The sequence below is a fragment of the Ciconia boyciana genome, chromosome 2 (assembly GCF_034638445.1).
Source record: "Ciconia boyciana chromosome 2, ASM3463844v1, whole genome shotgun sequence".
NCBI lineage: Eukaryota > Metazoa > Chordata > Aves > Ciconiiformes > Ciconiidae > Ciconia > Ciconia boyciana.
Window position 1 is genome coordinate 110,331,373 of NC_132935.1, and position 15,077 is coordinate 110,346,449.

Sequence of the window (15,077 nt, forward strand, 5' to 3'; positions counted from 1 at the left end):
AACACAGCATTCTGACATAGCTTTTGGCTTTCTCTGGACACCTTATGGCTTCCCATTTTGGAGAAAGGTTTGCTGGAAGAAGTGCCTTTTGGTAATTCTGTCTGGTCATTTCTGAGCCAAAATTAATGGATGTACATAAAGTTATGGAAGGGCAAGATGTGATATTTTTTGTTGTGTCTACCTCTTCACCTTCCTTCAGAAATGTAACAGCAGCCTAAAGTTGAGTTTTGCACAGAAACAATCCACTCCAACACAAGCTGATTTTACTTGCTGTTCTGTGATGCACTGAGGTCAGCTGTTTAAGCAGTCTGAAATCCTCAGCAGCTCTGTTACTTCTACGTAAATATAAATGGAGAAAGGGAACACTTTGTCATTAGTTATTTTGTCCAACAGATCAGAAACACCAGGAAGGTACTTATTCAAACATTATTGTAGGACATAAGGAAGATCAGGCACTTTATCATTATCTGTATAGCATACATGAGGTGGATTGCCTTGGCACTAGCAAACCCCTTTATCATTTTTATACCAGCAGAAATTCCTTCTGAGGCAAGGAATTCACAGTAAACCCACATTTTGCCAGGTAAGAACATCACACCCAAACCCATACCTACCTGCAACTTTTTCATCTGAAAGACAACTCATGCATTTTGAAAAAAGTTATTTTCACTGCTTTAATCTCTCTACTGTAGTGTTAGCACTTAACATAAGCATCCACTCTTCTACTGTCCTATTTACAATCCATTGAAATGTATACTCTACAAATACAATACATATTTTCAGAAATGTAAGGGAAATGCACAATTTTGTAAGGTTTAAAAAAGTGACACTCATCTGTACAGGATCCTCAAATCATCCAAAAAGTAAAATTTACAAGGCAGTATCCACACAGCTATGTAAGGGCAGGTGCTACAGTGACAAAGCAGCAAACTTGCTAATACAATAAAATACAAAAAATTAAAGTGTTTTGGGGACCGGATAATACATTTAGTACCGCTGAAGTTGTAAATTTAGTAATACCCATATTTCTAGAAACATGTAACTGCAAACCTGGAGAATGTTCTGAAAAATATTAAACATTATATACATGAGGTAAATGTACCTTGGTCTTTTAAGAGGTAATTTGAGTTTAAAGCAACTGATACGGTGAAGTTTTTTTTTTTTTTTTAAAGAAAAAAAAAAAACAAAACCCACAAAATGATTAACACCTTGCAATCGTTTCAATGGCACAATACAAACGAGGAACTAACTAAAAGGTGAATTTCATGGCAATCACACTCAGAACCATTACTGAAAAAAAATAAAATAGCCTCTTATTTCATTTGACACCTTCATGTCCCCATACAGTCAAACCCAATGTCTTTACCTATATACAAAGTCTTTCTTAGGATTACAAGTGGAACCATTGGAGGGTGACAGTGTGTCATACTTGGAAAGTCAGCTTGAGAAACATCCCAGAATTCCAGCTTTTAAGGTTGGAAGGTCCCTGAAGAATTCCAGCATTCCAAAACCAACGTTTCGGGCTTTTCAGCATCAGACCATTTCCAATGCTCCTTATTCTCCATGTCCATATCCACCTGGTCAGAAGTCTGTAAACCAAACTGAGGCTTCAATGCTACTAAAATGTCCAATTGATTAAATCCACAAAACTTAAGTGAATGTATAATGTATGTAATATTTACAATAAACATTTGCATCAGTATTCATCAGAAACTGTTTTGGTATATACTTGAAATGATACAAAATTAATATTTTGAATGCTAAAAATATTTTGGTCCCCCTGGATTTCCAAGAGCAGATCTGGTGATATTACAATCTCAATTTAAAAAATACTTATGTGTACCTGTGTCCATATATATAAGATATGATCTTACACAGGTAACATTTAAAGTTACATAATATATACAGACACAGCCTTTGTAAAAGGTGTTCAGTTTATATAATGGAAAAGAAGAACAAAGCTTGAAGTTGTGGTGTCAGAACTGAGGATATATACAGCTCTATTCAGAATTTTCCTGTTCTGCATTCCAATATGAATAATAAGGTTGGCCCAAAATAACGTTCCTAACGTCACACACTGTATCAAGCATCCTTCCTGCGCTTTGTTTTTGCAAGCTTCTATTACAAAGTGAAAAATTAAAACAATGTAATAGTTGCTAGCAATTCAGGAGAATGAAGACTAGTAGTTGGATGAGATGAGACAGATGTAACAAACCACTGTACAGCTGACTGAATAATCTGCATGCCATGATGCTGTTCAGCTGCCATAGATTCTCTTTTAAATGCAACAGAACTGCTCCTTATACTTCAGGAAACTAAATGTTATGGTGATAAGGTTTTGTAGGTGCTAAAAAAAGCCACTAATGAAATTATTTGATGAACTATATTGGAAGCTTTCTCATGTTACCATCAAGATTACTATAAAGATCTGAAGCATGCCAGTAGCCTGATGATTCTAAAGTATGAACTATACCATTTGTATCGATGGTAAACATCTGGTTATGCCTATAAAAACCTCAAAATTTAACGAAGTTAACAAATTGTTTAAATAGGAAGCCTTTGAAATTAGTATGGAGTTATAGTAAGTTCTACTTTGATGCTGGCCTGTTTTCTTTAAATATCTGTCTAGATACATAGAACTTGTTAGAGAGGCATGCCAAGTAGATAGACTTGGGAGTTTAGTTATATTCAATCATTTTTTTAGAACAGTCATAATTGAAAAACTGTGCAAATGGACAGCTGTGCACCACAGAGGCATAGTTTATTTAAAATACCTACATGAAGTAATTTTTGATCCAGCTTTGATTGATAGAGGCCTGAAGCACATAAGCCTGACTGGAAAGATAATGCCAAACATAAGCATGACAGCTGTACATACGTTTAAACCCAATTGTTTTCTAAGAACTTCTCTTATTTTTTCCTCTTCTCCTGGATGCCACCTTCCAGTATGAGTAAACTCATTCATAAAGGTGGTTGAATAAAGCATTTCATTATTTGCAGTTCAACCTCTGAAGGTCTGTAATTCCCACATCATTTAAACCTATCTCCAAGCAAGCACTAAGAATTTGGAAATACACAAGAGTTAGCGAAGTGCTAAGGCTTATCTTGGCTAAGTCTTACATCACCTATATAGCCTCTTCTTACGAGGACCCATCCTTCTTACTGCCTTAACTACCATATGACCCAGACCACAGAACACAATCTCAACTATGCTTCTGTTAGCAACCACCCTGCCACTGATACTAGCTTTGTGAAAAACTCGGCGGACTGTACACTGAAGAATGAAAAGGAAGCAGACTTAAGGTTGCTGTGTGTGTTGCATAATAGGATGGATACTGATGTGTTCTGGACAGTAGGAGGTTAGGTGGCATATTAATTACCAGGCGTATTTACATACTGACATACTACCGAGCGTTTTGGATATTAATGTAACCAAAGGTCAACCAGACTCTTCCTAAAACTGCAATTAAAAAAAATATCCTGGTAACAGTAGTTTTTTTAAAGAGAATTTTCCATATTAATTCCCCCAGTCCCCTCCAGAAGTTGTACATTTGGGCAGGAAGCAATTCAATTTCTAAACGAGTTTGTGAAAATCTTGTGATATCCTTAAAATCTCAGGCAAATCTTGACTAAAGCCATGCATATTCTTCTGTGCTCTTATGACAACACAAGCCACCATAAGCTTTGTTCTTGTAACTATGAAGAGGATTGCTGGAATCCTCTGGTATTTGTATCCAAAGACTTGCAGCTCACCACTTTCTGCAGCTCACCACTTTCTGTGTATGAGGCACACACAAAATATATGCACATAAAATTTATAAGCAGCTTTGAACTTTCTAGTAAAAAGCCCAAATAACCTCTCCCTAATTACAGGTGCACTTAATCCTCATTTAATTGCAAATATTGTTCTTTGAGCCTTAAGACTCTGCAGAACTGCACAGAAAATATGCTTTTCATATTTCATTTAATGGAGCAAAATCTCCCTTAAGAACATCTTACTTCTCTTGCTACTTTTCTGAAGTAGATAGGTACTTCAAGCATTTTAGAAGTACCACTTGATAAAAAAAATCTTATATATAATTATGACTCATGACTTGACAATTACAAAATATGACAGTGAATTAACTAGCTTACTCTATTTAAAACTCCTACAGTGGTTTGGAGAGCCAGGTTTTGGTAAAGTTGAAGGTATTCCACAAATTATGTACTCACTTGCTGAAACGAGTGTGAATTAGATCTTAGCTAGGCAAAGGAACAGTTGATTTTTAACTTGTATTTTTGAAACCAAAAGTACCATAGGCTTTGTACACTCCTACTGCTTTGCATTAAAAGACTCAAAAGCGGCACTTACTGGTATAATACAATCTATTTTGAAGGCAATGTAATGTTCTGAAAAAGTGGAAAAACCCCAGTAATCATGTATAAAGTATAGTTGCATAAATTATGTTCCCACAACTGAATGAGGTCAATTTGCAAATCAATGTAAAAGTCCAAAAGATATACTACCTTAATAGCTGGCAAAGTATACTCCAACAGGACATTCACAATCTGAATCAAAGAACCATGACAGTGGTTCAGAATAGTCAATGTACCAGCCAGGAATAAAGTTGCTTAAAGAGCCATCAATGTACTCTGGAACAATATAGTGAACCAGTTCCATTTTAAAAGTGACCTCCTATTTTTAGCACAGTTAACTAAAAGTTAAGACCAGCTATCAACTTTCCAAATAAAAAAATTATAGGTTAATAAAAATAAAACTAACTACACCAATGTTTTGTAAGTAACCTGGGAAAGAGGTTCATAGTGCACAGAAAGGACCCAACACAATTGTTTAGCACGTCCACAAAAATCCTAGTAAGTGACGTTCCTATGAAGTACTAAAAGGCAGCAATATCCTTCTGTTCCCCCAATGAGGTAGAACAATTAACCTTCTTAACACGCCACTCTGGTGCAGATATGGATTTTTTACAGTATTCTTCGGTAGCAAATCCAGGATTACATCTTTATCCCCTCCTGTTGACTAAGTTGCGATAATGTTTTCTTAATGCGCAAAGCTGTTAGCCTAGCAGCTCCGTTGGCATACCAGCATTCCCGCATAATTTTTGCCATTACTCGTAATGCCTGCAAAGGAAACACAAGTAATTATATGTACTGCTGTTCCGATGTAGCCCCTGTAACCTCTGTTCTGCCCTAGCCTCTTCATACATTTCTGAAGTCTGTCACTAGTACTACAGCTGCATGGAAGAGTGTGTTGTACAAAAAACCCTCGAATACTTACTTTATTTACATAAAAATATAATTCTTTAAAATACTGTAGAGCAGAACTAGTGTTTTTCAGTAGAATTTCAGCCCACGCAAAAGTATTTTAATGAAAAATTAGTAGCTTGTCTGTAACTGTTTTCTGAATTTTCTCATTAGACAAAAATACACTTTTTTATTGTATCTCCAGTTAAGGAGTTAGTTCAATGTATAGCAATTCAGAAGTTTATCAGCTGTCTTCCTCAAATTGAAGCTCTGTAATGACTCTGAAAATTTCTGGAGTCTTTTTATGCTTCAAACAGCCATTCTTTGAAATCTGTGAATGCTACTACACAAGTAACAATGCAAATAACATAAAAACTGAAGATGAAATAAAGTAATAGCTCTACATTCCAAGATTTTACACTCAAAGCTGTATTACATTGAGCCGCTAAGTAAGTTTGCAGTATTGGAATGGCAGCATTTAAAACATGACTCTACAGTCTGTCAGTGCATATCATTGCCTTCCTCTCCTACCTGTGTTCTCTTGCCCCATCTCAGGCCTTCACCCATGTATTCACTTCACACATGCCACAACCCAATTCCCTCTTCCATCTAAAGTACATCATATCTCATCAATCTCTTACTCCTACTGTAGCCTACCGCAGCTATTATCCTAAGCTCTGAATCAGAAAGCATTGGTTCTAGCCCTAGTTGGGTTCCTAGAGCAAGCAATATGAACAAAATTGGCTGGAAAGGCAAGAGCTCATTGCTGTGCATTCTACTGCCTATGCAGTCACTACCAGCATAATCAATTCATCCCAGCATCAGGTAAGCACTTCTACAGAGGCATGGTCAGGAATGGTCACTACATGCACACTTCAGTTCTAAGTCTTTGGCTTACTAGAGTCTCAGCTTCCTAATAACTGTGTTCATCTTTCAGTAAGTGCATACAGTACAAATTCTGAGGCACACAGAGTACTAAGGCCACCACAGTTTTGGATGAAAATTCCTAGAGGCATTTACTATTGTGGTCAGTCTGTAGGATACTCCTTTACTACACAATGATAGGGCAAAGACCCCGATTGAGTTAGTTCCAAGTGAACATTCACATGTGGCAGCACAGCACTGTTGAAGATACCATTTGTGTCCCAACAAGCAGTACTGCTGTGCTGGCAGAGTACTGAGCTGAAACTAGCAACTCCACTTCTTGAAAGAGATAACCATCCTAGTTACAAACCAATTGGCGCAGGCCTGATTAGCTCATGTATCTTTACTACCCCTGTTGTGGGTTAACCCTGGTAGGCAGCTAAGCCCCACAGAGCCATTCGCTCACTCCCCCGCAGTAGGATGAGGGAGAGAATCAGGAGGGCAAAAGTGAGAAAACTTGTGGGTTGAGATAAAGACAGTTTAATAGGCAAAGAGGGAAAACCAAGTGAAAACAAAGAAAAACAAGTGATACAAAAACAATTGTTTACCACCATCCGACCGATGCCCAGCTGGTCCCTGAGCAACAGCAACCCCTGGAAAACTCCTCCCTCCTCCAGTTTTATTGCTGAGCATGACGTTGCATGGTATGGAATATCCCTCTGATCAATTTGGGTCAGCTGTCCCAGTTGTGTTCCCTCTCAGCCTCTTGTCCACCCCCAGCCTACTCAGCAGTAGGGGGGAGAGAGTGAGAAACGGAGAAAGCCTTGAAGCTGTGTAAGCACTGTTCAGCAATAGCTAAAACGTCGTGTGCTATGAAACTGTTTTGGTCACAAATCCAAAACACAGCACCATACAGGCTACTATGAAAAAAGTTAACTCAATCCCAGCCAGACGCAGTACAACCCCCAGTTGCACAATTTATCTGCAATGATGCTTCCTGTATAATATAATTTAGACTAGCTTTAATTTACATTTGCGTCACCTATGCTTCACAGGAAGGGATCCTAGAATCCTCCACACAGGGTTAGCTATTATTTTTTGTGAAATTACATTAAATGTTAATGTATCACCAAGGATCAATGACATTCAAAAAAGCCACAATGATCAGAATGAAATTAAGTTCTAGAATTAACCCTTCTCCCTTCAACAACAAGCACAGTTTTTAAGCCACTGAAATCAATAAAAGCAATTGAAATAAATGAAAACAGTGTCCATTAAAGCAGCTTTAGCAAGGTTAGTTAATACCTCACAGCTCTGCCATCTGTTTGGAATATTGGGCCTTAACTTCTGTTCACACACAACCTTCCTCATTTCTTCAACAGAAGGATCTGAAGGAACGAGGTCATAGTATGGCAACTGGTAATCTTCGTGGATCCCTGTAACAGGTTGAAAATAGCTTTATTTTAGCTAACACTAAATTACATATTCTTCACTTTTTACTGTGTTCCTTATCAGTACCCTACCATTTTCTTTTTTGGTTTTCATTTTTGAAAATTACATTACAGTGACTGACAAATAATAATAATAAAAAAATCCTTAACCACACCTTAGGAGTGTTTACATTACCCTTGAAAAATTTTTAATTTTGAAATTTATATATTTGAAAAGATGGAAGCTATGTCAAATCTTTCATATGCTATACTAAAGATACGCTTCTTGGAAACATGATTTATAATAGCATGTTTTATTTTAAATAAGGTATGGATGTTATCTGAACACTAGCTATCCCTGACTTGTGGTGTTTGCCCCTTGCTCTCAAGGACATTTAAATTCACCCTTTTCCCGCCTCTATGTAAAGGTTTTAGAAAAAAGAAATTAATATAGACAAGGATATTTCCTGTTTTCTTTAACAGGTATGGTTCATCAATTTACAAAGAGATTGAATAAACCAGTCATCATTTACAGGATTAACAGTTAGAAAGTCCGAGATGTACTGGCTATTAACTTGCACTGTTTTTAGAGCAAACTGTTTACTCAAACTTATTCAGGTCTGTAAGTACTTATAATTCCTTAGTATGTCCAATTTTGTAAAGATTGCCACATACCACCGATTGAACATCGCCGAGCTATTTCCCAAAACACTAATCCCATTGCATAGATGTCTGCTCGTTTGAATGACTCAAAATGTTTCATATTTATGGAATCATCTAGAACTTCAGGTGCCATGTACCTATTTGCAATTAAAAAAAAAAGAAGAAAACATTTAATTTCATAAATACTTACTACAGAGAAAGTTCAGTGCTACTCATCAGCTCAAAACCAAATTTAAACATTTATGTGGAAAAGGAGGCAAAGGAAAATCTGTTTCATTGAGGTTATCCAATCAAAGACCTTTCAGTGCAAAGGGGATAAGTAAACTGAGAGGAACAAGCAAATGAATAGGGGGAATAAATAAAATGTGAAACGATAAACAAATAGAGCCATAAACCTGATAGACATGGGATAACAGAGACAGTGACAAAGACCAAAAGTCTCCAGTTGCTAATTGATGGGCTATTAAGAAACTCCAGGCATAGCTTTAGAGAGGGCCAGTCTGGACTTGTAACTGCTAATAAGTGGGAAACAAGAGGAACACGAAGACTGTGGGGAGGCTTCAAGGGAGGCCTGTGGGACTATGCAATGCTTATCAAGGAATGTTTAGGAGAAGCGTAACTGGGAGGAACAAAAGTGGGGCAATAGATAGAAAAGGATATCAAAGGGGCCAGCTGCCAGTCACTACACTTGTCTGACCAAGCCCTGCACCTGCTCACTGCAGTGTGTCCTATCTTCTTATTAAATCCTAACTATCTTTCTATGTAATCTCACTCTCAACCCCACACGCACATGTGCTCTAAGGACTACGTGCCAGCAACTGGAGGCAGGCATGAGTGAATTCAGGGCTAGCAACTAGATACAGACAAGGGATGAAGTTGCCCTTGGGCCTGGGGTGCCAGCAACTGGAGAGGAGGGTCTCAGCATCAGCAGCTGGAAGGGGAACTGCGGATCCTAGGAGCACATGCCCACAGGTCTTAGGAGCATGTGTCCAGAGCTACTGTGGGGGGACCAGTGTGAATGAATTCTGGGCCAGTAACTGCAGTCAGGGAGTGGGTGAAGGCACCCCTAGTGCCAGCAACTGGAACAAATGAGGGTCTCTGCTTCAGCCACTGAAGTAGGACCATGGGTCATAGGCTTCACAGTCACGTGCTTACAGGTACCAGCTACTGGGGAGAACGGGGATGAGAGAAGCAGAGTAAGGGCCTCTCAGCACCAGCAATTGTGGTGGGAATCACAGGTCATAAGGTCTATACGTCTGGGTGCCAGCTGCTGGGGTGGGCCAGAAGCCCACCAAACCTGTATTTCCCCCAAACCTGATATGCGTTGCAAGTGTGCGTAGGTTTAATTCACTAGCAAACTTCAAGCTGGTCTAGCCAGCAAACAGGTGGCCCAGGCAGGGATGTTTGACAGGGGGAGGGCCTGTGCTGACATTCAAGGGAATCCATATACAAACACATGCATCTGTTTGCTACTCACCAGCCCAGCTGGTGAGTAGGAGACCTGTGGAGCACAGAAGGGGGCATTAGACACACCAAGAGTTGTACTGATAGTTGAGGGATTCATAAACATGCATGGGCTTGTGAGGCTACAGAAGGGTGTGTGTGCTTTCACTAATGAAGTTCAATCCTGATCAGCTGTCTATACTTACATTTTATACAAGTTTTGACAGTGTTTTATGTGGGTGTTGAAGACAGCACATGGTGCATAGCAATCTGTGTAATCAGCCCTGTTAGTACTGTACATGTCTGTGTAGGCCCAGCCTCACTGCTGGTTGAATCCAAAGTAAGAAAGCAGCAGTCACATCCATGGGCCTGGGATGGACAGAACCCCAGCCCTCTAGACACGCCAGGCTGGGCTCCTGAGGCCAGGCAGGAAGAAGCCTCAGATCCTGCAATCTGCCAATATATAGTAGCCACTTATAACATCCCCTAGCAAGACTAGAGAGGGAACAGACATGAAGGGCTGGTTAAAGAAGCAGCACTGTTAAGGATTCCTTGGGAACAAAGGCTCCCTACCATTGTAGTAACTGATTCTTCATCATACAGTCTGTAAGTCCCATCATAAACCATGTCAGGCTTTTTTTTTTTAATAGTAAATCCTATTTGGGTTATACCTTAACAACTGTGGTCACAAGAAAAGTTTACTTTATCAACATTTCCCGCAATAGAAAAATCTGTGACAGACTTTCAACTGACAAACAAGGACTGAAAACTGGTCATGGCATCCAAGTGATTGTTACCTTGTTTAGTGACTAGGCCTAATGTGGGAACGTCAAGCAAAACGTCAGTGTGGACCACATTGTGAGAGTTACTGACAGCAGCATCCCTGCTGGCTGCTGGAAAGAATGAATGGTATTTGCTGCATCAGTCAACATCAGTTATAGTATTGCTCTCTCAATCTGGTATAGCTCTGGCACCTAAATCCAATATGTAATGTTTAGCAGAGTTCAGTGTGTTTCTCCACATCACTGCCCTGTCAATCTCAAGCTGACATATTAATTAAGCAGGCAAACAATGACACCAGGGCTTTGGAGAGCACAGTTAACTGGTAAAAAAGGAACACACATAGATTACTGGAGTGGAATACAGTGTCAGGCAATAGCTCAACCTCTGGAACAGCCACAGAAGCCTATGCACAATTTCATTTAATCAACATAATACTAGGATTTTCTTTTCCTAGTACCAGAGATGGTAGGCAGAATACAAGACACACTAAAAATAAATTTCAGGACTATCAGATCTTTCAGAACTCTCTCAGCACTACTGTGTCTCCTGGAAATTACGTACGTACAAGGAAGCAAGGGCTATCAACAAAAGAGCAAAAATGCAACCAGTAGTCCAGAACTTCACCAAGGGTGGCTGACATGAGAGTTCTTTTAAGCACTGTACAGGCATGTAAACTCACCACAAGTGATAAACACAGCACAAGCAGAGGACACCTGTCTAGAGAGGAATGTAAGGTTTATTTTGACAGTATTTATTGAATGGAAGCAGAGTCTTAAGTTTACTTATGTCACAATACTTGATATGGAGAAGGCTCTAATTATTCTGGGCCACTTATATCAATATTTTTTTCATCAAGAATGCAAGATTGTGGTGAGTGTTTTTAATGCTTTCTAAGGATTTTGCATTATTGGATAACCTTCTTAAGCCACTTCATGCACTTGACAGTATAGTGATCACCTTTGGGTCTAGAAGAAAAAGAGTATTTGACCTATCTTAAGATCACATAGTGGTGAGAAGAGTGATGGAGCTGGAAAAACACCAAACCAAAAACCCCAACCATGTTGCAAGACTGTCAGCCAGAATCACTTATACAAGTAGTAAAGTAAATTGTCCTTGGGATGATTTACAGAAACTGAGACAAGGGTTTTAACAGGAAAGACCATAAGAGGCCTGAATGTGGCAATGGAGCTGAATTCATACCCTCAAAAGAAAAAAATCCCCCCCCCCTCCCCAAATGTGACTTCCATTGAATTTATTGGCAAATTGACCTCTTACCATGATCCTCCATCAATGCATTTAGATTGGCTTTGGCTTCCATAACACAGAATGGTGACTGACTGCGCAAAAAGCCTGAGAGATTATTGCTGGAACAAGAGAGGCGAAAGGCAAGTAGGTCATCTAGTGCGGTTAGCAGATTAGCCGTTTCATGGCTATCAGACAAAAGGGAGAGAAACATGCATCTCCTTGTCAGCTTATATATTGGAAATGCATTGCTTGTTAGAAATAGTAGTTTAGTCTATGTAGAGTAGGTCTCTCCAGAACCTAACTCTGACCTTCTGAACAAGGTCTGCAGCTCAGTACCCTCCAAGAATGAAAGGCTAAGTCTACAAAGAAGTTTACAAATTATGTTGAGCATGGTCTTGCCAAACTTTAGGTGCCTGCTGACCTCTTCCCCCCACCCTTTTTAGTCCAAAAGCTCTGTATTAGTTGCCTAAATTTCTTGTACAACATAAGGAACTTGGTGTCAAACAGGACCCATACACAACATGTTGAGTGTGACACCTCCCTTCACCAAGCCTGTTCTCCACAAGTATAGCTAGAATTCTGCTCATATTGGGTTTAGGTAAACTGCAGAAAAGCACGCATGTTAAGGTGGAATTATCAGTCAAACTTCTTTTAAACACAGCCTATTTCAACTACCAAAAGTAACAGCTGGGCCACATTTCTCAAAAAAAAAAAAAAACAAAAAGGGACTTAGCCTTTTTTTTTTTTTTACTTGTCTTGGAGTGAGAGGGATTCTATTTCCTTCTCAGTTTAAAGCTCACATTCCCTGCTTTATGCTGCAGGCTGAGCTCTGAAAGCACAGTTCACACTCTCTGGTAAAGCTAAGCCTCTGAACAGAAAAGAAATAAAGATTCATTCACTCAAAGAGAAGGATCATCAGTCTGACTCAGCACCTAGGTCACTCACCCAAGAGTGAGTCTTGCTTGCTCCCTATACCATACATTACAACAATCATTAGAAAAATACAAACTTAGTCAAATCTCCCTGAACTTGCACACAGAGCTTCCATGTGCAGAAGAGGTATCAGCAGTGGCAATCAATGAGAGTTAAAATTGTCATTGAACAAGTAAGATCTGAACTTTATTATGAAAAATTAACCAGAGGTGCAGAGTTACTTACCTAAGAATGCACAAGAGGGAGGAAGAGGGGACCAAGCCCTCTATGAGAATGAACAATTTTCAGAGAGATAGAAGTGACTAATGTCTTTAAAGTGGGAAACAGACTTAGTCCTGCTGCTGCCCACTGCAGCAAGCAAGAGTTACTACAGGTTTAGCCTTGTGAAGAAGCATAAGGCAGATGAACAAGCAATTTAATAGAGCCTATGCAAGAAGAGATCTTGTAAGTGGGATCTACAGACACATCTGAAAGGATGCTTTCTCCAAAGACTAGACTAAAGAAAGTAACCGATTTGCACATCATTTTTCTTTGCATGCAGGTGTAGTAGAAAGTCACGTGGTACGTGCCCTGCACGCAGCTAAGTTTGCAATGACAAATTTCTAAGTAGTTTCCTGTTTTACTACCAATGATTACTGGAGACTTTGAGAAGGAATAATGCCCAGTACTTCGTACTTCAGTACCAGTACTTTCAAGAAAATAAATCCCATCTGACCATTTGCGTGGTATTTTTAAAGTTGGCAAAGGACTAGTACAGCACAGCTTTAGAACAAAATAACTTCAGCGATATAATTGTCAGTAAAACACATTTTCAGTACATGTTCTGAAAGATTTTGTTCACTGAGCCTTAAAAAAAAGGTTTTTATTCTTCCAAAAAGCCACAGCTAAAGGGGCATTCTAGTTCACTGTATAACCCCAGTCAAACCCCCCTCCCCCAGTATCACTCACTAAAGAGATATATATATAAAAAAATTTTTATGTATGCATTGGAGATGGGGCAACATCAACACATAATTTTCTCCAACACTGCCAAGGCATATGCTGAAGTTAATCATGTACAGCCCTGAACCACTGGGCTTCCACACATTTTTCCGTGACAGGCATACAAACTTCAGTTTGACATACCACTGAACTTATAGGCATCAAAAGGACAAAAAGTTGTCCACATCACACAACTCTGTTGCTGTGGTTCACTGTTAGTGCTGCTATCTCTATGCCGTACAGCTGCACAGATTACTAAAGGAAATTAATCTTCTCTTCAGAACAGCTTCCAGTTATTATTGTCTGGAGATCCAGCAATGATAAAGTACAGCCATTAAGTTTAATTGCATTTTTGTTGATGGGGTTAAACAGCTCTGAGTTCTTTTGAGAACAAGAAAATCTGTATTTCCAAATTCAGAAGTAGGCCTTTAAAAGAACGGGAGTATACCGACTCATCCATTCATAATTCTATTTATGCATTAGATGACAAAAATGACTGCTGTTTTAAGTTTTCATATTTCTCTCAAAAATATGATCCCGTGAAAGCCCGCATCCAAGACTCTGCACCTTGTGTGTTCTACCACATAGGCTTCACACTGAAAAAAATTCAGCTTTTTACTTTCACTGTCAATATCCTGTCTTACACTCCAGATTGGGCTGCAAGCAACATTTCCATGCAACACAAGGCAACAAGAATAAAGATACAGCAGTGAAGTCTCTAAAACTGTCATTCATGAAGTCTCCTAATTGTTTTAAAAATACTTGCGCCCTACAATATTTTGCAAGTTTTCGGTATTTTACACATGCTAGTAATAGATGCCAAGATTCAACATGCTTTTTAAGCACCTACTGTCTAACTAAATTATCAGCTAGCAAGGAAGTGCCTAGGAACTCTACCTGCCATTATTTACATTTTCCTGCTGCTTGTGTATGTACCCACAAAAATCTTCTACATGGGACAAGAAAAAACAAAGCATTTAATTATAAAAGTCTCCTGACACATCATGTTAATGATTTTACCTTTTTGTTCCCACTCTGTGATTTGGGGCAATATCAATTGTGTCTGTAGCTGAATCGTGCCTAACTGCCAATCCCAGGTCTGCAATGCAGCATGTTCCATTCTTTTTTACCAATATATTTTTTGATTTCAAATCTCTGTGGGCAATCGCTGGTTTGCCTGTAAGGGAAAAAAAATAGAAGTAACACATTGTAGGAGAGACAATTGCTATTATTCTAAGCCTGGTGCAGATTTTGTTTGAAGTTACAGAATTCCTTCCAGTTCTGCTGCTTTATGTGCATCAGGGTAACTCCTGAAATAATTCATTGTAGACTGGCTGGCTGTCCAGAAAAATGCCTTAAATGTCTACTATATTAGTCCACTCTACTGCTCCTTTCGCTCTTCCTGCAAGTATTTATTGCATACACATACTGCTTGCCACAAAAATGTTTCTAATATCTCTGCAAATACACCCATAGTGCTGTCTCAAATCA

The 15,077-nt window shown here is 39.0% G+C and overlaps 1 protein-coding gene across 4 annotated transcripts in view; it reads right to left on the bottom strand.

Annotated features, from left to right (window-relative positions):
• Positions 1-2,484: 2,484 nt before the first annotated feature.
• The window catches only part of TGFBR1 (transforming growth factor beta receptor 1), a 34,613-nt gene continuing 22,020 nt past the window's right edge, over positions 2,485-15,077 (bottom strand). For 2 of the 4 annotated variants that reach the window (XM_072853505.1, XM_072853506.1), the window contains exons 6-9: positions 14,607-14,763; positions 8,214-8,338; positions 7,414-7,544; positions 2,485-5,121 (exon numbers count right to left, since the gene is read on the bottom strand). In XM_072853505.1, coding sequence (XP_072709606.1) covers positions 4,996-5,121; positions 7,414-7,544; positions 8,214-8,338; positions 14,607-14,763 — 539 coding nt within the window. In that variant the 3' untranslated portion in view covers positions 2,485-4,995. Of the gene's footprint in view, positions 5,122-6,716; positions 6,890-7,413; positions 7,545-8,213; positions 8,339-11,702; positions 11,792-14,606; positions 14,764-15,077 lie in introns of those variants that run through there. The other 2 variants (XR_012041103.1, XR_012041104.1) reach the window with 2 other exon arrangements.